The 24,897-nt window shown below is 48.1% G+C and overlaps 1 protein-coding gene across 1 annotated transcript in view; it reads left to right on the top strand.

The window, feature by feature from the left end:
• Positions 1 to 17,416: 17,416 nt before the first annotated feature.
• Positions 17,417 to 24,897, top strand: part of LOC126946772 (CD99 antigen-like) — a 52,729-nt gene continuing 45,248 nt past the window's right edge. Inside the window, exons 1-2 of the mRNA XM_050777430.1 lie at positions 17,417 to 17,434; positions 21,522 to 21,885. Of these exons, the coding sequence (XP_050633387.1) occupies positions 17,417 to 17,434; positions 21,522 to 21,885 (382 nt within the window). The remainder of the gene's footprint in view (positions 17,435 to 21,521; positions 21,886 to 24,897) is intronic.

Genomic DNA, 24,897 nt, shown 5'->3' with positions numbered 1-24,897 from the left:
CTACCTATCCATTCATCTCTATCTATCTATATCTATCTATCTATCTGTCTGTCTACTATCTGTCTGCCTACCTATCTGTCTGCCTATTCATCCGTGTATCTACCTCTATCCATCATTTATCCATGAATCTACTTTCTATCAATATATCCATACATGTATCTATATCTGTTTAGCAATCATCTATCCATGTATCTATTTGGATCCACATATTGATATTTACCTATATATGCATTCATGTATCTATATCTGTCCATTTATTCATTTATCTCTGTGTGTCTCTACATTTAATATACATTTGCACTTATATATGCTATGTCTCAAACATGTGCACACTCACATATGCATGTGTGTCTGGATACACACACACACACACATTTTAGTGAAGGGGCACCCTGACTTGATTTGTACATATCTCAGTGGTGAGAGTCATCAGCAAGAAGCGGCCCCAGGCCCCAGGCTGATTGTCCCCTTCTCAGGCCCCAGCCTGAGTCCCAAGCATCGCTGCAGAGGCTCACCGAAGAGTCCACCCAGCCAAGGCCACCCCTGGGACCTCCCCTCCCTGGAGAAGCCTCATGCCTTTGGCTTCCATTTCTCTTCAAATGGCATAATAAACAGCCACGCTCCGGACATGGCCTCGGGATAGAAAATTAGAGCCAGATTAACCATGCTTGCTGGCCCCGTGGTGACCACTAAAAATGAGGTGCTTTCCTCTTCCCGTCATTTCCATGCAGTGGTATTTGAAAAGGAAATGGTTTCCATCGCAAAACATTTTCTGTGACTTTTGGCTGCAATATTTTGCTTCTTATGCTCTTTTTTCTCATACTTTTCCTTCCCTGCCTACATTTTCTTTAAGTTTTTTCTGTACATTAAAAATTCTTTATATGTTAAGTATAAAGAATATTTCAAACACTCTTCTGTAAATTAAACAAATAAAGAAGCTGAATTTTCCAACAGTGACAGCATCACCACAGACAGACGAGAAAAAAAGTGATTTCTCCCAACAGAAAATGCTTACAGTAAGAAATTAAGCCCCATGTTTTTATGTGAAAACTCCCAGTTCAAAACTGTACAAACATGGAAACCTCACGTGAAGAAAATTGTCCGCCAAATTCATCTCTATATTTTATTTGCTCTTCTTGAGGATAATTTGGAATACAATCAGTCCTCTGCCAGAGTAATGTTTTATTTATTTCTGTATTTATCTATTCTTACTCCCTTTCTTCCAAAAATCATGTGAGAAGGCTTTCAGACAAAATGGCTTTAGTTTGACTTTTAGAACGGCAACGTTCTAGGAGTCAGAGCCGGAAATCAATGCCTTTTATAGTTATCTGTTTTCAAGAGATGAATTTTCCTGGCGCAACAGTACTAGAAGATAGAACCCCAGTTGAACAGGCTTTTTATTCTTAGTCCTGTGACTTTCTTTCTTTCTTTTTTTTTGTTTGAGATGGAGTCTCGCTCTGTCACCCAGGCTGGAGTGTAGAGGCATGATCTCGGCTCACTGTAACCTCCACCTCTCAGGTTCAAGCGGTTCTCCTGCCTCAGCCTCCTGAGTAACTGGGATTACAGGTGCATGCCACAATGCCTGGCTAATTTTTCTATTTTTAGTAGAGACAGGGTTTCACTGTGTTGGCCAGGCGGGTCTCGAACTCCTGACCTTGTGATCCGCCTGCCACGGCCTCCCAAAGTGCTGGGATTACAGGTGTAAGCCACCGCGCCCGGCCCTGTCCTGTGACTTTCAAGGAGGGACAGCCCTTGACATGTGGCCTGGCACATGTAATTTTTGTGCGGAATCAGTATCCCTGGACTATAGTCCTCTTTTCACCCTTCCATATCCACTTTCTGCCCTGGGAGTTGATTTTTAGAGACTGTATCAGAGGGACTCAGGCCTGTGAGTTTCTAAACGGTGTTGGCCAATCTGGGGGACTGATATTTGACAGTAAAACCTGTATTGGGGTGAGCAGTGGCCCCTCCAAACTCCTGTCTCCTAGGGAGTTCAGAATGAGACCCTATGTGGAAATAGGGTCTTTGTAGATGCATTTGTTAAGATGAATGGGGCTGAGCCCTACATCCAATGACAGGCAGCTTTCTAAGAGACGAAGAAGAGACACAGACACAGACACAGAGGAGAAGGTCACGTGGAGATGGAGGCAGAGACTGAGGTAAGATGGCCACAAGGCCAGGGACTCCTGGAGCCACAAGGGGCTGGGAGAGGCAAAAAGGAGCCTCCGCTGGAGCCTCTGGAAGCAACTGGATACAACTGTAGTGGACTGTGCGGTGGTCCTCCTAAAAGATATGTCCACGTCCTCATCCCCAGAATCTGCGAATGGGAACTTATTTGGAAAAGGGGTCTTTGCAGATGTAATTGAGTTAAGAATCTCAAGATGAGGGCCAGGCGCGGTGGCTCACGCCTGTCATCCCAGCACTTTGGGAGGCTGAGGCGGGTGGATCACCTGAGGTCAGGAGTTTGAGACCAGCCTAGCCAACGTGGCAAAACCCTGTCTCTACTAAAAGTACAAAAATTAGCTGGGCGTGGCGGCAGGCGCCTGTAGTCCCAGCTGCTTGGGAGGCTGAGGCAGGAGAATTGCTTGAACCCGGGAGGCGGAGGTTGCTTTGAGCCAAGATCGCACCACTGCACTCCAGCCTCGGCGACAGAGCGAGACTCCGTCTCGAAACAATAACAACAACAGCAACAAATCAAGATGAGATCATCATGGCATAGGGTGGACCCTCCACTCAATGACAGGTACCTTTGTAAGAGACAGAAGAGGAGACACAGACACAGAGGAGAAGGCCAAGTGGAGATGGAGGCAGACACTGGAGAGATGCGGCCACAAGCCCAGGGATGCCTGGAGCCCCCAGGAGCTGGGAGAGGGAGAAAGGATTTTCCTGCAGGGAGGTCATGTCTGTGTCCCACTATCTTCTTCTTATAAGGCCACTAATCATATCAGATTAGGACCCACCGTAATGACCTCGTTTTATATTAATCACCTTTTTAAAGAACGTATCTCCAAACACAGTGACACCCTGCAGTCCTGGGAGTTAGGATGTCAATTGATCAATTTAGAGGACAGAATTCAGCTCACAACAGTCTTTGCAGTTGAGGTCACCAGGGTGGGCCCTGATTTAGTGGCTGCTGTGTTTATAACAAGAGGAGATGAAGACGGACACAGAGGAGAAGGCCAGGTGGAGATGGAGGCAGGGACTGGAGTGATGCGCCCACAAGCCCAGGGACGCCTGGAGCCCCCAGGAGCTGGGAGGAGCAGGGGGGATCCTCCCCTAGAGCCTCCAGAGGGAGCACAGCCCTGCCCACCCCTTCATCTCAGACTGCTGCTCTCCAGAACTGGGAGAGAATAAATTCCTGTTGTTGTTTTGTTTTGTGTTTGAGACAGAGTCTTGCTCTGTTGTTCAGGCTGCAGTACAGTGGTGCAATCTCAGCTCAAGACAACCTCTGCCTCCTGGGTTCAAGTGATCCTCCTGCCCCAGCCTCCCAAGTAGCTGGGATGACAGGTGTGCACCACCACACCCGGCTAATTTTTGTATTTTTAGTAGAGACGGGTTTTGTCGTGTTGGCCAGGCTGGTCTCAAACTCCTGACCTCAGGTGATCCGCTCACCTCGACCTCCCAGAGGGCTGGGGTGACAGGCGTGAGCCACTGTGCCCCATCAGTCCCTGTTGTTTTATACCACTGTTTGTGGTCATTTGTTAAGCCACTCCCAGGAATCTCATTCATACCCTCTAGTCTCCTCTGAGTCCCTCAGGCAGCAGCACACCCCTCCAACGGCTACAGCACCTGATCATGAGCCCAGGCTCCGCACGTCACCCAGCTCAGCTCTCTATGGCCCCAAGGCCCAGCACAGAAACTCCTGACCACGGCCCTTCCCACCACTGCCTGCCTGGACACTGACTGATAGAATGCTGCCCTCCCTGTCATCTCAGTGACCCCTTCTCCTTCCCAGGGCTCTGTTCCTTCCTGCCTTTGCTCACACATCCCCTGGTGTGTGACAGATGGTTTTTTTCAATAGTTTTGGGGGTAAAGGTGGTTTTTGGTTACATGGATAAATTCTTTAGTGGTGATTTTTGAGACTAGTGTACCTGTCACCTGAACAATGTACACTGTATCCAATATGTAGTTGTTGTTGTTTGTTTGTCTGTGTTTTGAAACTGAGTCTCACTCTGTTGCCCAGACTGGAGTGCAGTGACGTGATCTCGGCTTACTGCAAACTCCACCTCCCAGGTTCTAGTGATTCTCCTGGCTCAGCCTCCCAAGTAGCTGGGACTACAGGCACGTGCCACCACGCCCAGCTAATTTTGGGATTTTTAGTACAAATGAGGTTTCACCTTGTTGGCCAGGCTGGTCTCGAACTCCTGACCTCAGATGATCCACCCGCCTCAGCCTCCCAAAGTGCTTGGATTACAGGCGTGAGCCACCATGCTTGGCCTGAATATGTAGTCTTTTATTTTCACCTCCTTTCCATCCTCACCCCCGAGTCCCCAAGTTCCATAATATTCTTGTGCATTTGCATTCTCATAGCTTAGCTCCTACTTACAGATGAGAACATACGATATTTGGTTTTCCATTCCTGAGTTACTTCACTTAGAATAATGGCCTCCAGGGCCAAGCGTGGTGGCTCACACCTGTAATGCCAGCACTTTGGGAGGCCAAGGCGGGCGGATCACCTGAGGTCGGGAGTTTGAGACCAGCCTGACCAACATGGTGAAACCCCGTCTCTACTAGAAATACAAAAAAATTAGCTGGGTGTGGTGGCACGTGCCTGTAATCCCAGCTACTCGGGAGGCTGAGGCAGGAGAATCGCTTGAACCTGGGAGGCAGAGGTTGCAGTGAGCCAAGATTGCACCATTGCACTCCAGCCTGGGCGACAAGAGCAACACTCCATCTCAAAAATAAATAAATAAACAAATAAAATAATAATGGCCTCCAGCTTCATCCAAGTTGCTGCAAAAGACATTATTCCATTCCTTTTTATGGCTGAGTAGCATTCCATGGTGTATGTATACCACATTTTGTTTATGCACGGATTGGCTGATGGGCACTTAGATTGCTTCCCTATCTTTGCAGTTGTGGATTGTGCTGCTATAAATGTGTGTGCAAGTGTCTTTTTCCTATAATGACTTTTTTTCCCCCACTGAGTAAATACCCAGTAGTGAGACGGCTTCCCCGAAAGGTAGTTCTACTCTTAGTTCTTCAAGGAGTCTCCACACGGTTTTTCAGAGTGGTTGTGCTAGTTTACATTCCCGCCAGCAGTGGAAAAGTGTTCCGTAGGATGGTTTTGATGGGGCCATTTTACATCTACCCTGGTTTGTTTGGCCCAATAAACAAACCAGAACTAATCCCTCAAAATAACCCAAGGGAATCTAAATTCTTCTTCCTTCTCATGAATTCCTGGAACTATCACACAGCTTTTTGTTTTTGTTTTTTGTTGTTGTTGTTTGTTTGTTTTTGAGATGGAGTCTTGCTCCATCGCCCAGGCTGGAATGCAATGGCATGATCTCGGCTCACTGCAACCTCCACCTCCTGGGTTCAAGCAATTCTTCCTGCCTCAGCCTCCCAAGTAGCTGGGATTACAGGCACCCGCCACCACATCTGGCTAATTTTTGTATTTTTAGTAGAGACGGGGTTTCACCGTGTTGGCCAGACTGGTCTCGAACTCATGACTTCAGGTGATCCACCCACCTTGGCCTCCCAAAGTGCTGGGATTACAGGCATGAGCCACCGTGCCCGGCCCTAGCACAGCTTTTTATCACTATGTGTGCATGGAGCAACAAGACCCTTCAGCATTGACCTACAAGCACTCCTTCAGCCCTCAAGTTGGAAGACGTTGCAACATGACTCTGAAACAATTGCTGGGTATTTCTCCCAGAATCCAGCATAGAGCTGACCATTCATAAATATTTCTGGATTGGCTGATAAATATTCCTCTGTAATGCTTTGTGTATATTGGAGTTGATGAAGATGTGTTGACTTAAAGCTATTAAACTTGTGACAACCGATTGATGTCTGTAGTCTTGTTATCAGAAGTGCACCGGTGTTGGTGACCCGCCTTTGATATTGCACTCCAATCCTAATAGAAAATGAAGCTGGGTTAAGGGCAAATGAAACTCTAGGTGGGGGTCTTGCGTCCTTGCATCTTCCTTAGACTCTTTAATTACCTCAAAAGGAAATTTAAAGAAAAAATATCAAATTACAATTTGTAAACATTATGCAGAAAACTAATTTGGAAAAATGGTACATTTTACCACGTCTTGTTATATTTCAAAATCTAAATTTGCTTGGATGTCATGAAATAATCCTGTCTGGAACCAAAAACTTTCCCATCTTTATTTTTTATTTATTTATTTTTGAGATGGAGTCTCACTGTGTCAGCTGGGCTGGAGTGCAGTGGTGCGATCGCAGCTCACTGCAACCTCTGCCTCCCAGGTTCAAGCGATTCTCCTGCCTCAGCCTCCCAAGTGGCTGGGATTACAGGCACCTGCTACCACCCCCAGCTAATTTTTGTATTTTTAGTAGAGATGGGGTTTCACCATGTTGGCCAGGCTGGTCTTGAACTCCTGACCTCAAATGACCCACCCGTCTCGCCCTCCCAAAGTGCTGGGATTATAGGTGTGAGCCACCACACCCAGCCCCGTGTTTATCTTTGAAGTTGACTTAACATCATTCCTTGTTAAGGAGAGGTAGTTTTATTACATTGAGCAACAAATCTGTTGGCTTCTTTGAAATCAGGCTTAAGCATTAACTAGAACCCATGATGGGGTTAAAGTGATGGATGCATAAACACACACACTTACACAGACATGCATGCACACCTGCACACACACATCAATTAAAATTCAGTTCACTGATTTGCTGGTGACAAGAACCTGCAAACAGAATGTGCAGGTGTACTGATCTGACCTTGGAGGAGAGATAAAGGTTCAAAGATGAGCTCTTTTAATTTCAAGATATGAATCAACTGCCTTGGATTCATTTCCTTGTTTTTTTTTTTTTTAATATTAGGGATGTCAATGACTTCCTCATAAGATTATCAGGAGAGACAGATGGCATAAAGTGTATTATAAATGTGATGGTTCTTACTGCCTGTTTAAGGTTCTAGTGCAATCGAATATTAGGGATGTCAATAGCTTCTCATAAGATGATGAGGAGACATAGATGGCATAAAGTGTATTATAAATGTGGTGGTTCTTACTGCCTGCTTCAGGTTTTAGTGCAATAAAATATGAGAAATACATGGCTTATAATTCAAGCAGCTATTAATGTGATCCCGTTGGATTTTTGCTGCCCATATATGGCCAACCAAGACCGAACAGAGGATATTCTTTAAATGTTGGAAGAATCTGCAAACCACAGACTAGCCAGTTTGGCGTTAATCACCAGAAGATGATTAAGCATGGAAATCAAAGCCAGAGAAACAGTTTATGGTCATGAACTGAACATGTATGTGTACCTCCCCTTTCTCCAACCCCAAAAAGGATGGCAAAGCCCTTGAGGATGCTTTATCTTGTGTCCCTCAAGGTGCCTAGCAAAGCGTTGAAAACTCGGCAAATTCTCAGTAGTGTCTGTGTTGGAATGGGGATGTGGGGACGTTGAGAAGCTCGTTAGGTAAACAGTGATTAACTTTTGCAGCATGACAAACCACTCCAAAACGTGGTGCTTTAAAACAACACCCATTTAGTTCATTCCCGATTCTGTGGCTCAGCTATTTGGGTTTGGCTCAGCGAGGCAGCTCGGGGGTCAGTTGGATTCGCTTATGAGTCAGTGCTCAGCTGCCGGGTGGCCAGGAGCAGGCTGGTTTCGATGACTCAGCTGGGGCAGCTTGGTTTAGCTCCAAGTGGTCTCTCCGCCTTCGCTGAGGCAGCTCAGGCTTATGGATTTGGCAGCCAGGAAGGCTTCCAAGCCAGGGAGCTAAGGCGTGAACAGCCTCTAAAAGCTCAAGTGCAGAAATTTTTAAAAAATACTTATTTATTTGTTTTTAGAGACCAGATCTCACTCTGTCACCCGGGCTGGAGTGCAGAGGCACGATCATACCTCACCGTAACTTTGAATTCCTAGGCTCAAGTGATCATCCCACCTCAGCCTCCCAAGTAACTGAGACTCCAGGTGTGCACCACTATGTCCTGCTAATTTTTTTTTGTTGTTGTTAGAGAGATAGGGTGTCATTGTGTTGCCCAGGTTGGTCTCAAACTTCTGGCCACAAGAGATGCTCCCCCTTAGACTCCACAAGTGCTGGGTGTACAGGAGTGAACCACTGAGAGCACAATAATGTCGATCTGTTTTCACTGTATTCCACGCAGGGATTACAATTCGAGATGAGATTTGAGTGGGAGCAGAGAGCCAAACCATATCAACTCGGTAAGGCATACAAGGTTCATCCCCACCTGATCCCAGACTACCTACCCACCCTCACCTCCCAATTCTCCTCCTACTCATTAAGGTCATAATTTTTTCCCTCAATGTCTGTGTTTTTGCTCATGTATGTATGCTCTCTGGAATGGATGCCTGTACATTTTCTATCTGGAAGACTCCTACACATGCTACACAACCCAGCTTAAATGCAGTCTCATTCGCGAAACATTTCTCAACCAGCATGGCCTCCGTTTTTCTCCTTTTTCCTGGCACAGCACTGTGTGTCCATCATCTGTAGACTATATCACGTTGTGTGAGATAAATTGTTATTTCTGGTGGTGTCGTTGTTGTGCTGTTCTGTTTTCTTTTTTGCTCTCCCTCAACAGAACAATTGGGCTATTTGATGAAAGAAAAAGGACTTACTCACCTTGGCATGCTTTGCATGTAGGAGACAATCTGTAACACTCTATTTGCTAAGTCAATGTTTATTGGATAAATAAACATAATTTTCACATGTTATTACATTACAGTGCTTAAATGTGCTTGCGTTAGCTCTGTAGCTACAATGATGCACATACTGTTGTTGGAAGAGATTATATTTTTCATAAATGGCCACAGCAATATTTCTGTCCCACACTGTCTTCCAGAACCTTGGCGCTTCCCATCAGGAGTGGGAATCTAATTCCCGTTTCCTTGAAATTGGGTGGATATTTGTGGCTGCTTTTGTGCAGAAGTGATGCCACGTGACTTCAGAAACCAGGTTGTAAATGTGCTGTAACTGTCACCTCACTTTGCCTCCCTCCTTCTCTGTGTTCACTTTTGGGATCCAGCCAATACGCTGTGAAGAAGCCCAAGCCGTGCAGCGAGGCCGTGGGTGGCTGTTCTTGGTGACGGCCACACCAGATACCTAAGCCAGGGCCAATTTCCTGAGCCCACAGTCTATGCAGGTGGACTTGTGCTCAGAAGGGGACCCCATGCTTGGATGAATACTCTGTTTCTGTCATCCTGAAATTCTTAATAAAGTTTGGGCAAGGGACTTCATGTTTTCATTCTGCATTCAGCCCTATACATCCTGTACCTGGTCCTAGTCTTTTTCAACAGCCAGCCTCAAGCATCAGAAACGTGGATGAGCAAAGCTTCTGTGATTTAGCCCCAGCCTTCTAATTCAGCAGAAGAGTCACCCATGCTGCGATCTGTCCACACTGCAGATTTATGAAGAAAATACATGCAGTGGCTCTTTGTTTTTTCTTTTTTCTTTTTTTTTGTGATGGAGTCTCACTCTGTTGCCCAGGCTGGAATACAGTAGCAGGATCTCGGCTCACCACAACCTCAGCCTCCCAGGTTCAAGCAATCCTCCTGCCTCAGCCTCCCAAGTAGCTGGGACCACAGGCACGCACCACCATGTCCAGCTAATATTTTTAGTAGAGATACAGTTTCACTATATTGGCCAGGCTGCTCTCGAACTCCTGACCTCGTGATCTGCCCGCCTTGGCCTCCCAAAGTGCTGGGATTACAGGCGTCAGCCACCGCACCTGGCTGCAGTGACTCTTTTAAACCAGTAAATTTTGGGATAACTAGTTATACATAATAACTGAAACAATCAGGCATTTTATAATTCATATGTAAGCTAACTTTTACCATGTAGCATTCTCACACATTTGTGTGTTTGTGTGTGTGTGTGTGTGTGCGCAAAAGAAAAGAGATAAGGAGCTTTGTTATTGCAGAGTGTTTTGTGGTCTGCTCACTTTTGCCTTGCCTGCATTCAGTTGAGCAATTAAGAATCTAAAGTACCCAGTCTGTACATTGGGCTGTCTGCCAGGTACCGTGTTAAAAACAAAGCTGAGCCTGCTCCTAGCTTGTTGGAAAACTCAGATAAACACAAATTAACAGACACAAATTCCAACAGCTCTCCTGTCACATTCTATGTTTCGGAACACCCTAGGGTGGCTCTCTCAGATTCAGCACTGGGACCATCATAGTCAACACTTGTCATGATCAAGACTCAACCTTAGGTCTTGGATACAGTCCTAACGGACCACCGGTTCTAACCCACAAGGTTGTTTACCCATCTAAGCAGACTTAGGGGTAAACAGGATTCCTGCTTCAAATACAGGATTCTGGGAAGTTGATTCTTTCTTGACTCTAAGTCAAACTAAATGCAAGCATAAGCTTCATCAACAAAGTAGTTGTTTGTATATTATGCAACTTCCCTAATGCCTTTTAATTTCTTCCGAAGACTCAACCAATGCTACAGGTAAGACAATTAAAAAGACACACAGACATAGGATCACACATCAAGTTTGTGCCAAATTAAATTACTGTTTTAAAAATGATTTGCACCACTGATGGGCAAAAACCATAAAATTTCCAATGTATGAACTCTGGGATACAAGACACTCTTTATCTTTGACCACTGTGAACACTCTGAGGAAAATTCCTGTGGTTTTGAGGCAGTCACAAGGCAATGTGCTGCAAATGGCCTGGACTCAGAAGCAAAGGGCTCTTGATTTTAATCCCAGCCCACCACTGACAAGCTCAATGGCCCTGGGATGTTTCCTCATCAGCAGAGGTGGGCTAATGAATCCAGAGCCCCTGATTCACAGTTGTTCCTCAATGAACGAACACACAGAAAGTTATACGACAATACAAAAATATCAGGTAGAAATTTACTTGTTTGTAAGTCTATCAATCCATCCGTCCACTCACCCGTCTGTCTATTCATCCATCTATTTTTCTAGCCACCCATCCATCCGTCTATCCATGCACCTATTTATCCATCCATCCAATTATCCATCCATCTATCCAGATGACATATCCATCTGTGCACCCACCCATCCATCCATTCATGGATACAACCATTCATCTACACATCCACCCACCTATTCACCAAATTATTCATCTGTCTGTCCATCCATCCATCCATCCATCCATTCATTCATCCATACATACATTCAGCCACCCATTCACCAAACCCTTATCTATCATCCATCCATCCATCCATGTGTACACCCACCCTTTCATCCATCCATTCACCCACCCACCCATGTGTTTATCCATTCATTCATCCACCCACACATCCACCTACCCATTCATCCAACCCTCTATCTATTCACCCATCCACCCATCCACCCACCCATCCATCCATCCACTCACCCACCCATTTGTCCATGCATTCATTCATCCACCCATTTATTTATTCATCTACCCATTTATCTCTCAATCAATCCATGCATCCAGATGGCTGTCCATTTATCCATACATCCACAACTCCCACCCATCCACCTATCTGTACATCCATCTTCCCACTGACTCATGAGACTTCATTTGAGTGTCTACAGCCGACACTGCATGTGGCTCAGACACCTCTTAAATGCCTTGGTTGCCCACAAGTACCTCACAGGAGGTCTCTACTATAAATTTTGCTCAGCCCCTGGCAATGGAGGCCAGAAATTAAAAAAAAAAAATGATTTAAATAACACTGAAACAAATCTGACTTTTTGAACGGTAAGGTTAAAAACGTACTCCTCTGTCTGTAGTGAGGTCAGCAGAGTTGCTCTGGGCCTGGCACGGCCATCTTGCAGTGTCACCAACCACCCTGGCACCTTTGCTCCATATATTCTGTCATTCTTGGAATAGGACCTCTACCCTCTAGAGGACTTCCTGCTCTAAGCTAGCTGCTGGAACTCCAGACATCACATCATTATTCCAGGCAGGCCCGGCATGATGCAGAGAAAGTGAAAAGTGGGCTTGTTGGCCACCAGTCCCCCTCTTTTTTTTTTTTTTTGAGACGGAGTCTTGCTCTGTCGCCCAAGCTGGAGTGTAGTGGCCGGATCTCAGCTCACTGCAAGCTCCGCCTCCTGGGTTTTATGCCATTCTCCTGCCTCAGCCTCCCGAGTAGCTGGGACTATAGGCGCCCGCCACCACGTCCGGCTAGTTGTTGTTGTTTTTTTTTTTTTTTTTTTTTTGTATTTTTTAGTAGAGACGGGGTTTCACCGTGTTAGCCAGGATGGTCTCGATCTCTTGACCTCGTGATCTGCCCGTCTCGGCCTCCCGAAGTGCTGGGATTACAGGCTTGAGCCACTGTGCCCGGCCATAGTCCCCCTCTTAAGGGACTCCTCAGAAGTTTCACCCAATAACTTTGGTTTACATTGATTTTATTAACTAGAACATAGATTTTTGGTTACACCTAACTGCAAAGGAGAATGAAGATATCGTCTTCCAGCCGTCACATTGCCAAGATCAGTAAATTCAAGGTCCCTTAATATAAAGGAAGAAAGAAAGGATATGGGATAAGCAACTGGAGTCTCACACATGCATGAGAAATGGATGGACGGACAGTGGACAGGGGCGTGTATGTAAATACTATATTAGTCTTCTCAGGCTGCCATAATAAAATAGCGTAGACTGGGTACTTAAACAAAAGGAATTGATTTTCTCACAGTTCTGGAGACTGGGAAGTCCAAGATCAAGGAACTGGTTGGTTCAGTTCCTGGCGAGGGCTCTCTTCTTGGTTTGCTGTGTTCTCACATGGCGGAGACACAGAGCAGGCAAGTCCTCTGGTATCTCTTCTCATAAAGGCGCTAACTTTACTGCCTAGGGTCCTAACTTTACGATTTCATTTCACCTTAATTATTTCCTTGCTGCAAGTACAGACACATGGGGAACAGAACGTCAACACAGGAATTTGGAGAGCAGACAGCACCCTGCCCATGGCACGTGTAAGCATGCATACTGAATGTGTGTGTGCATGTGTGTGAATGGAACGATTGGAAACCTCATTCATAGCACATATATGCATGTATACCGTGTGTGTGCATGTGAGTCTGTATGGAAAGATAGGAAACCTCATTATCTAAATGCCTAGCCTTTTGGGGGAGCTACGTTTTGTTGTGTATGCATTCAATTGAGTAATTTAGCTTCTCAAAGGCTGCCTCTCTTTGTTGGGCTCTCTGCCAGGTGCTGAGGTACAAACAAAGATGTGACTGCTCCACAGCTTATTGGGAGGCTCAGATAAACACGAATAAATCTAAATAAACACACATAAATTAAGGGCTATTAAAATAAACACTTGCTGCTCCCAGAAGCAGAGCCACAGCTGTTTGATTCTACTGCTGTATCCCACAGAGCAGATACTCAAAAAGCTTTGTGGAGGCCGGGCATGGTGGCTCCTCCCTGTAATCCTAGGACTTGGGGAGGGCTGAGACTGGGGGATTGCTTGAGGCCAGGAGTTTGAGACCAGCCTGGGCAATATAGTGAGAGCCCATCTCTAAAATAAAATAACCTGGGCATGGTGGTGCAGTCCTGTGGTCCCAGCTACTCAAGAGGCTGAGGTCAGAGGATCACTTGGGCCCAGGAGTTTGAGACCAGCCTGGGTAACACAGAGAGACCCCATCTCTAAAATTATAAAATGAGCCGGACATGGTGGCACATTCCTGTGGTCCCAGATACTCGGGAGGCTGAGATGGTAGGATCTCTTGAGTCCAGGAGTTTGAGACCAGCCTGGGCAACAGAGAGAGACCTTGTCTCTACAAAAAATAAAAATAAGCAAAAATAAATAAAATATTTTTTAAAACGTGAAAAAGCTTTGTTGAATAACTGGGCATGTTGAGAAATCACCAAGAATAGAGCACTGTAGGAACCTGAGGAGAAAAAAACTGAGTTGGTGGTGCAGGAGCCAAGCAGTTAGGGGTACATGGAAGAAAATTGCGAGTGGGCTATACCCTGGCAAATGCAGCTAGACAAAAGATCTGATGCTACTCGTTCCCGAAGATCACATTCTTAAGCTCGAATGGGTGGCAGAGTTGACCTGACTCAGGGTAATGGTACAGGAATATACATGTGCATATATTTCATACTGCAAATGTATCGGTTTTGAATCTGACTCTCTAAGAATAATCTAGAGGCCGGATACGGTGGCTCCCACCTGTAATCCCAGCACTTTGGGAAGCCGAGGAGGGTGGATCACCTGAGGTCGGGAGTTCAAGACCAGCCTGACCAACATGGAGAAACCCTGTCTCTACTAAAAATACAAAATTAGCTGGGCATGGTGGTGCATGCCTGTAATCCCAGCTACTCGGGAGGCTGAGGCAGGGCAATCACTTGAACCCGGGAAGTGGAGGTTGCGGTGAGCTGAGATCACGCCATTGCACTCCAGCCTGGGCAACAAGAGCAAAACTCTGTCTAAAAAAAAAAAAAAAAAAAAAAAAAAAAAAAAAAAAGCCGGGCATGGTGGCTCACACTTGTAATCCCAGCACTTTGGGAGGCCGAGGTGAGCAGATCACGAGGTCATGAGATCGAGACCACCTTGTCTAACACAGGGTGAAAACCCGTCTCTACTAAAAATACAAAAAATTAGCCGGGCGTGGTGGCAGGCACCTGTAGTCCCAGCTACTCGGGAGGCTGAGGCAGGAGAATGGTGTGAACCCAGGAGACAGAGCTTGCAGTGAACTGAGATCGCGCCACTTCTTTCCAGCCTGGGTGACAGAGTGAGACTCTGTCTCAAAAAAAAAAAAAAAAAAAAAAAAAAAAGATAATCTAGACATCAGGAGAACATCTGTTGGTCACAATTTGAGAGAACAGGGAGATAAGAATATCCAGCCGCCTATCCATCTATTCATCCGTCTGTCCATCCATGCACCCACCCACCCATGTATTTATCCATCCATCCATCCATCCATCCATCCATCCACCCACCCACCCACCCACCCACCCACCCACCCATACATACATACATCCACCGCCCCATTCATCCAACCCTTCATCTATCCACTCATTCATCCATCCATTCGTCCACCCACAATCCACTCCAGCCACCCACCCACCCTCAATTCATCCACCCACACATCCATGCACACATCTACCCATCCATCCATCCACCTATCCATCCATCCATCCATCCATCCATCCATCCACCCACTCACCCATCAATTAGCCCACGCATCCTATCTGAATTATGTCTGTGAGGTTCCTCCATAGTGAAATTATTCTTTTCCTAATTTTTTAATGTCATACACTTTGGAAGAAGTGGGGATTTGTGTCCACCTCCTTGATGGTTAGAGCAGCAGTCCCCAACCTTTTTGGTACCAGGGACCAGTTTCATGCAATACAATTTTTCCATGGGACCAAGGGTGGGAGGGATGGTTTCAGGATGATTCAAGCACATGACATTGATTGTGCACTTTATTTCCATTATTATTATTATATTGTAATGTGTAATGAAATAATTCTACAACTCACCATAATGTAGAAACAATGGGAGCTTATATGAGCCCATTCTCGCACCGCTATGAAGAGCTACCTAAGACTAGGTAATTTATGAAGGAAAGAGGTTTAATTGAGGGGGGCGGTGCAAAACCATTCATGAAGGATCTGACCCCATGATCCAGTCACCTCCCACCAGGCCCCCACCTCCAACACTGGGGATTTCAGTTTGACGAGTTGGGCAGGGACACAGAGGCAAACTGTATCACCACCAGCACAGCACCTAGCATCTTGCCACTCAGAAAGAATGCCAACATTTCTCTCTAGACATATTTTCTTTTTCTTTTATTTATTTATCTTTTGAGACAGAGTCTCTCTCTGTTACCCAGGTCGGAGTGAAGAGGCACGATCTCGGCTCACTGCAACCTCTGCCTCCCAAGTTCAAGTGATTCTCGTGCCTCAGCCTCCAGAGTAGCTGAGATTACAGGCACTCACCACCACGCCCTGTAAATTTTTTCTGTAATTTTAGTAGAGATGGTGTTTCACCATGTTGGCCAGGCTGGTCTTGAACTTCTGACCTCAGGTGATCCACCCACCTCAGCTTCCCAAAGTGCTGTGATTACAGGTGTGAACCACCGTGCCCAGTCTAGACATATTGACATATTTCCTTGTTCTCTTTCTTTCTTTTTTTTTTTGAGACAGAGTCTTTTTCTGTCACCCAGGCTGGAATGTAGTGGCGTGATCTTGGCTCACTGCAACCTCCACCTCCTGGGTTCAAGTGACTCTCCTGCCTCAACCTCCCAAGTAGCTGAGATTACAGGTGTGCACCACCACACCAGGCTAATTTTGTATTTTTAATAGGGACGGGGTTTCTCCATGTTGGTCAGGCTGGTCTCAAACTTCTGACCTCAGGTGATCCGCCCGCCTCAGCCTCCCGAAGTGCTGGGATTACAGGTGTGAGCCACCGTGCCCAGTCTAGACATATTTTCTTCAAGGATGCACTTATCATTGGAAATGGTTCCTTCTGACAACCCCCTGCCCCGATGCTTTCTTTTCTGTTCCATGGAGTTCCGTGTTCTGTGCAGCGTAGTTTGATTCTCAGTCCTCCTTTGAATTCTGCAGCTGTGTATTTAGACCCATTTCCCAGACCAGTAAACAAAGCCCCGTGGGCAAGAAACCACAGATCCCCCCTAGAAAGTGGGAGAAAAAGCCAGTCTGCAATAGTGTGTGCATGTATGTGTGTGCATGCATGCATGTGTGTGTGCATGCACGTGCATGTGTGTGCATGAGGATGGAATATAATTATAACCCACGTGTGTGTGCAGTATAAAACATATAAAACTGGTTTGGAGAGCAGGGTATGAAAAGTCCAAAGTCAGAAGAACTAATCTTTGGCCGGGGGTGGTGGCTCACACCTGTAATACCAGCACTTTGGGAGGCCGAGGCTGGTGGATCACTTGAGGTCAGGAGTTCGAGACCAGCCTGGCCAACATGGTGAAATCCCATCTCTACTAAAAATACAAAAATTAGCCAGGCATGGTGATGAGCACCTGTAGCCACAGCTACTCAGGAGACTGAGGCACAAGGAGTACTTGAACCTGGGAGGCGGAGGTTGCAGTGAGCTGAGATCGCACCACTGCACTCCAGCCTGGACGACAGAGTGACACTTGGTCTCAATAAATAAATAAACAGAAGAAGAACTAATTCTTAAAAATTAAAGACACATGGAAGGTTTCCGCAGGAGGCCGGGAGCTACCAAGGGTTAGGTTGAAAGGTGCAGCGTGGCCACTTGGGTCCCTTGGAAATGGTCAGAACGTCGTTATTTCTTGGGGTTCCACTGGTGAAATAAATGGGAAACATGGAGACTGCCCCAGCGGTGAGTTCCCCATCCCTTCCTCAGCCTAGCTTGTGGCCTTCAAAAGATGCTTCCCATGGCACCTGGACATAATTCAGAAGACTTTTTCAATTAATTTAATTTTCGTTCTGGAGGTTACAGCCTCTTGGTGCCAGTTCCAGAGTGTCTGCAGAATATTATGGAAATTCGTATTTGGAGCCAAAGAATGGTAGCGTTAAAAAAAAAAAAGAAAGAAAAAAGGCAAAAGGCATCTAACTAAATGAATTAGAAACAGAAGTCTTCCAAATGCTTATCTGTGTGAACGCAAAGAAAAAGCCTCAAAGCCTGGCCTTCAGAAGCTGATGTTGCGTCTTTATTATGGCTGGCAAGAGTGACCTGCGCCCTCCCTGAAAGGCAGCCAGAGTCTAGACTCTACTGGAACATAATGGACGGTCAGAGGAGGGAAGCTTCACCTGCACTGCAGTGCCGTCCAAATGTCAGAGGCTGGAGATTGTCCAGGGTAGGGCCTTTCTTTTGGAGGTAATGGGGGCGAAGCAGCAAGTTCACAGGGAGAGGGGTCTCTGGAGTATGAGACGGCAGAAAGACCCTGCTTTCTTTGCATCTCTGCTTCATCCCAAGTCGGACTTGCCTCAGGGTGCCAAAATGCCCAGGCAGCTCCAGCATCCCCTTTCTCCTCAAAAGGAGCCCCCAGGGTCCTCCTGCTTACCCTGACCTAGGGTGCACACCCTCCCTCGATCCCAGCCCAGGACTGTGGCCAGGGAAAAAGAAAGTGCTAATTGGTAGAGTCAATGCCACATGGGGAGGTCGGGGGAGAGGTGCAGGAGAAAATACCACGGAAGGAGCTCTGGTTGGGTAATTCATCGGGATTCACTCCAAGAGGTAACACTTTAAAGATGGTGTTCCCATGAAGAATGATTACATTTTCCTCATGCCTCTAAAGTGCAATTATGTTGCTGGGGTTTTGCTGGCTGAAAAGAAAACAAAAAAGAAAAGAAAAAACCTTCCGGTGTGCAAGCTCACCCTGTTACTTCTGAAGATATGCATCACTCACACCACCTGGGGCACAGGCCCAGCCCCTCTAGCCTTGCAGGTTTCTGACCTAGGGGTGCAGATGACCTAGGGAGGGGTGGGTATGGCCACAGGCAGGGGACAGCTCAAGACCATTTGACCCAGCAAGCCCATTACTGGGTATATACCCAAAGGATTATAAATCATTCTACTATAAAGACACATGCATATGTACGTTTATTGCAGCACTAGTCACAGCAGCAAAGACTTGGAACCAACCCAAGTGTCCATCAATAATAGACTGGATAAAGAAAATGTGGCACATAGACACCATGGAATACTATGCAGCCATAAAAAAGGATCAGTTAATGTCCTTTGCAGGGACATGGATGAAGCTGGAAACCATCCTTCTCAGCAAACTATCACAAGAACAGAAAACCAAACACCACATGTTCTCACTCAGAAGTGGGAAAGCACATGGACACAGGGAGGGGAGCATCACACACCGGTGCCTGTTGGTGGGGGGGGGCGCTAGGGGAGGGACAGCATTAGGAGAAATACCTAATGTAGATGATGGTTGATGGGTTCAGCAAACCACCATGGCACGTGTATACCTATGGAACAAAACTGCACGTTCTGCACATGTGCCTGCCCCAGAACTTAAAGTATAATAATAATAATAATAATAATAATAAAAATAAAAAGACAGTTGTTATCTCAGAGCCCCTGACTCAGCTGGCCAGGCAGCAAGTCTGCCAGCCCAGGAATGGGCCAATAGATGAGGCAGGGTTTTGTAAACCAAAAATAAAATTCTTTGGGAGGCTGAGGTGGGCGGATCACTTGAGGTCAGGAGTTCCAGACTAGCCTAGCCAACATGGTGAAACCCTGTCTCTACTAAAAATACAAAAATTAACCAGGTGTGGTAGCAGGTGCCTGTAGTCCCAGCTACTCAGGAGGCTGAGGCAGGAGAATCGCTTCAACCTGGGAGGTGGAGGTTGCAGTGAGTTGAGATGGCGCCACAGCACTCTAGCCTGGCCGACAGAGTTAGACTCCGTCTCAAAAACTCAATAAATTAATACAATAAAATAAAATCCTAAGCCCCCCACCTCCCCACCTTCAAAACATCTGAATGGACTTCCTCCTCGGCCAGAGCTTTTTAAAAATTTAACCTCAGAGACTGTTTCAGGCCGTGATGCGAAGCAGGGGTCAAACATGCCTCACGATGCCTCTCCGGGGTTAACATCCACACAGGCTTTAAGTCTGAGAAGAAACATTTTACAACCTCTTCTCTCTGACCCTAGCACCCAAAGGCTCCTGTTCAAATAAGAACTTGTTTCTTCACAATTCTTTATCTTAACCCAGACATTCTTTTCTATTGATCCCAGAACTTTAAAGAAACTCAAGCAATTGCCAATCAGAAAATTCTAAAATCTACCTGTAAGCTGGAAGCCTCCTGCTTTAAGTTGTCCCGCCTTTCTGGACAAAACCAATGTGTCTTACATTTCATTGATGCCTCACGCCTCCCTAAAACGTATAAAACCAAGCTACACCCCGACCACGTTGGGCACACGTTCTCAGGACCTCCTGAGGGCTGTGTCACAGGCCATGGTCACTCATATTTGGCTCAGATTAAATCTCTTCAAGTATTTTAGAGTTGGACTCCTTTTTCTTTTCTTTTTTTTCTTTTTCTTTTCTTTTTTTTTTTTTTTTGAGACGGAGTCTCGCTCTGTCACCCAGGCAGGAGTGACAGAGTGCAGTGGCCTGATCTTGGCTCACTACAACCTCCACCTCCCGGGTTCAAGCGATTCTCCTGCCTCAGCCTCCTGAGTAGCTGGGACTACAGGTGCCCGCCACCACATGCGTCTAATTTTGTATTGTAGAAGACAGGGTTTCACCTTGTTGGTCAGGCTGGTCTCCAACTCGACCTCAGGTGATCTGCCTGCCTCGGTCTACCAAAGTGCTGGGATTACAGGCGTGAGCCACTACGCCGGGCCTAGTTTGACTCTTTTCGTGGACAGTTGGAAACGTGGAATGCAAGAATATTCAGGGTTATTTGTCAGGCTGCAAAGTTGTTCCACCACCCTACAGGAAAATGGATACAATTTTAGGCTTGGGTGTTAACAAAAAACATATAGTTAAGTGTGGGAAGGGCGACAACTGCACTGCAGCTGTGGCCGGTGGTGCGGGAGGGTCTCTAACCTCGAAGCCCACTTCGGAAGGCGAGTCGCCCGTGACCAGGACTAGGGCCTAGGCACCCCAGATAGGAGAAGGGACCTCGTTCCCTATTGTTCCCCACTAACCCCCATGACCAGGAGTCCCCACTCCCAGCCTCGTCCTGGGGATTCTGGGGAGAAACTGCCCCAGCGCAGAGGCTCCTCCAAGGGTCGTCCTTGGTCCCGCGCAAAGGGGGCGTCCGCCACCCTCCCGGCTGCGCACCCCCAGCTCCCCAGCTCGGACACTTTAGAAAGGACATGAGGCGGGGGTTGCCCGTGGAGCGGGGGCCACGCTTCCTGAGCAGGGAGGGGATTGCCCTTTGCTCCCCTTGGGGAACTCCCTGAGGTGAGCATCTGGGAGGGGCCCCCATAATTTTCCCAGCAGGGGAGCCGGGAGAGTTTCCTTTGCTCCCATTGCAGAGCAGGGGAGGGTCCCTGTTAGGGGCAGAGAAGGGGCGCAGGGGCGAGTAGGGAGAGTGGGGCCACACATTTCCACTAAGGGCGGCAGTTTCGTGTCGCTACAGTTAGAGGCGTGCATTTAGGAGGCTGTAGACAGGGAGCGACCCGCACTTTCCCGAGCAGGGGAGCTGCTGGGAAAGTTTATTTTGCTCCCACTGGAGACCAGGGGGTGAGGGGGTCCTTGTTAAAGGGAAGGGGAAGTGGCTGCACGGGCGAGCGGGGAAGGGGGAGCTCTGTGTTTCCAAGAAGGGCGGCAGTTTTATGCCACTACAGTTAAGAGCTGCCCTGGGGCGTGCATTCAGGGGGCTGTAATCTGGGAGGGACCCGCACTTTCCCGAGAATGTTGTAGTCCACTTTGCTCCGGGTCGGCGCCGCCCTGGCTACGGCCTTGTGGGTGGGTGAGGGGGCGTGGGCAGCTTCTCGAAAAGGGAGGGGGGTGTCCCGTGCTCCCCTCGGTGCTGCCTGGGGCCATCCCCTCCCGCCTCCCCGTTCTGTCCCCTCCCCAGGCCCGGCGTTCCCGCCCCTTCTGTGCGCGCGTGGAGGCCGGGGCGGGGCGGGGCGGGGCGGGCGCAGCCGGGGCTGAGCTTGCAGGGCCGCTCCCCTCACCCGCCCCCTTCAAGTACTCCTCGGGCTTCGCACCACCCGGCCCGTGGGGGAGTATCCGTCCCGCCGCCTTCGCCCACGCGCTGCATTCGGGGACAGTCCCTGCGCGCTCTGGGCGCACCATGGCCCGCGGGGCTGCGCTGGCGCTGCTGCTCTTCGGCCTGCTGGGTGCTCTGGTCGCCGCCCCGGGTGAGCGAGCGGAGGGATCCGGGTGGCGGGACGCAGAGGGCGCGGACCGGGCCTGGGGATCCGCTTGGGATGCGGGGTTGCGGGGACACCCGCACCCTCCTCCCTGCCTAGCGGGACGTGCTGTGCCCGCGGGGGCCCAGGCCCGGAGGAGGCCCCCACTTTCTCCCCAACGCTTTTCCTGGAGCCATTTCACAGAGAAAAGTCAGCGTTTGTTGTCGGAGTTGTAAACTCTTAAATTTGGGGGGGCCTTGGGAGAGGTGGCATACGATTCTTCCCAATCTAGGGGACTTTCTTACGGATCTCTGCCCCTTTGGATAAGCCCCTCACCCCACCCCGTTATCTCCCCGCAGGGTTTGGGGACCTGCGTCTTTAGGCCGCGCGCGGAAGCCGCCCTGGAGTTGCCTGTCAGAGCCACGCCCTGCGTCCCGGGCCTAAATTTGGAATCGCTGGGAGCCGGAGACCCGGGTGGTGGGGGGAAGGGAAGGAAAAGTTAGAAAAACACTTTGAGCCCTGAATATGTTCCAAAATACTGTGGATGCAGGCTCTGGGCATTTCAGCGCGTGTGCGCCAGGCAACACGGGGCGCCGAAAGAAACGTGTGCTTACCAAATTGTCCATCTGTAGCGGTGGAGAATTCGGGAAACAAAAAGTATCCAGGGAAGAGCGAGCCACGGTCACCCTCCCACGCACGGCCTAAACCGGGCCTATTTCTAATTGTTACTCTAATCATGTTTTTCTGTTTCCCTCCCTTTGAAAGGGAAACGGGACCCTGCTGGATGTGGTGTGTTATCAATTCTTTTTTTCCAGTGGCCAGTGCATTTTTGCTTTTAAGTAGGCAGGCTTTTAAGTAGACCGGCTTGCAGGTGGTGTAGACTTCAGGACCGGCCTTATCAGGGTTGGACATATTTAGGAAGGAGAGGCGGGAACGCCCAGCCCTGGGGAGGACAGAGGCGGCCCGGTTTGTGTTGAGGGGATCTAGCTCAGCCTGGAGCTGTGGTGACTAGACCGGGTCTGTATTTTTAGGGAGGAGTTGCTAATGGGTTTACACCCTGTTTAAAGGGGTCCCGGGTATCCTAGAAATTGTGGTTTCACTCGGTAGAGGTTAGAGATAATGAAGCCTGCTCTGTAGAGGAAAACTGGGAGGATTTTCCAGCCTGCAGGGGAGGTTCCAAGCAGAGCTTCCTGTTTCTCCCTTTTCTTCCTAAATGGCCTTCCTTCTTGCCGGCAAGCTGCCACCACGAACGGGATGGCTCTGTAGGGTTTTATCAGCTGCATTTATTCCCAAGGCACCCTTTAGATGAAAGGGTTTTTTCTTGTCTCTCTGCGAATGCATTTCTTCATCCTTCATGCGTTCCTTCCTTTCTTTGCATCTACTGTGTGCTTGGGGTCAGGGAAAAATATATCCAAGGGAGTTCTGGTGGCCTAAGAATTCAGTTTCCTGGAGAACAGAGGCATCTGAACAGGCAGATGGGAGACAGGGCGACAGGCACCATTATAGTTCCATCACAAAATAACTCCGGGGTTCCCAGTGGTCAGCCTTGGTGAGGGGCTGGGCTACGTTTTGAAGCCCTGGGGACAGTTTTGCCGGCTGGTCTGGCATTCCAGGTCATTGGAGGAGAGTGGGTGGAAAGCCTTATATTCTCTGAGCCCCAAACAAGTCGTTGCACAGTTTTTTTGTTTGTTTTTGTTTTGTTTTGTTTTTTGAGACTGAGTCTCTGTCGCCAGGCTGGAGTGCAGTGGCGCGATGTCGGCTCACTGCGTTGCACAGTTTTTAAACCCATGGCAGTGTTCATCTGGAACTCCTGATTTTGGAGGCATACTGGGCTTAGGAACTCCAAGCTGCTGATGTTTGAGTAAAGGGAAGCGTAGCTGTCTATGGGGTGGGTGGGTAGGGAAGGGCAGTGGGACAGGGGGATAACAGGGGCCAATCTGTCCTTCAATTGCAGAGGAAGGCCTGGCCGTCGGCACTGATGGATCTCCCTGAGGGACCCTTCTCACCTCGTCTTTCCAGTCTGACCCTGCTAGAGATGGAGACAGAAACAGCCTGTCCCAGTAATATTAATACACATGTTGTTTCATTAGGAAAGTTGACTTTTGAGTTGATGATGCTCAGAACACACTTTCCTATCGAGCGATATGCATCAGGTGCACAACCCCGTTGAGCCTGGAGTAGGTTCTCACACTGGTGCTGATAGCCCTGGCCTGATCTCAGAGGGTTGGGGACCCTGTGTTCCTTGGTGTCTTCATAAATTCTCAGGGGTACAGGTGGGATGTGGTGAGGGGTGGATGGACAGAGGGAAGTGTATAGAGGAAAAGAGGAGGCTTCAGCTTTGTAGAGAGCAGGACGTTCCCACAGGGCGACGCTGGCCCGGAGGAGACACTTTGTGATGGTTGCAGACATTTTTGGTTGCCACCCTGGGGTGGGACCTCCTACCATCCTGCAATGGGTGGGGCAGCTTAGGGAAGCTGCTCAGAATCTTTCAAGGGCCAGAACGGCCCCCAGCACAAAGAATTCATCTAGTCCCAAATGCCAATAGTGTTGAAGGTGGAAAACCTTGAGGAGGGCTTGGGAGTTGTATGTATGCGCTGATTCAGGGCTGCCCCGTCCCAGACAGTAGAGCAGCGCACATCCAATGCATCCGTGCTCTCCAGCAAAGGCTGATTTCCACCCCCGGGCAAAGGCACAGCGGCCTGTGCAGTTTGAAAAACTCCAAACACCCACGGAACTGCCATCTCTTGAACAATACCAGGCCTCTTCAGGATTCCTTCACCCCAGTGGAGCAAGCGTGGGCTTCGTTTTTTTACTCTCCAGAGCTCTTGTCTCCTGCCCGTGTGGGTGTGTGTGGAAGTTATTAGGAGAATGTTTCTGGGCAGAGGAAGTGGGTTTTATCATCCCGCGAGTTTGCCTTGATTTTCCACCAGCATGTTTGGCTCTGATAAAAGTTGATTGCTTTGCATTTAACTCCCTACTAAAGGCCGGGCATGGTGATTCAGGCCTGTAATCCCAGCACTG

Source organism: Macaca thibetana, chromosome X, assembly GCF_024542745.1.
Source record: "Macaca thibetana thibetana isolate TM-01 chromosome X, ASM2454274v1, whole genome shotgun sequence".
NCBI lineage: Eukaryota > Metazoa > Chordata > Mammalia > Primates > Cercopithecidae > Macaca > Macaca thibetana.
This window is presented reverse-complemented; position numbering and strand designations above follow the sequence as displayed.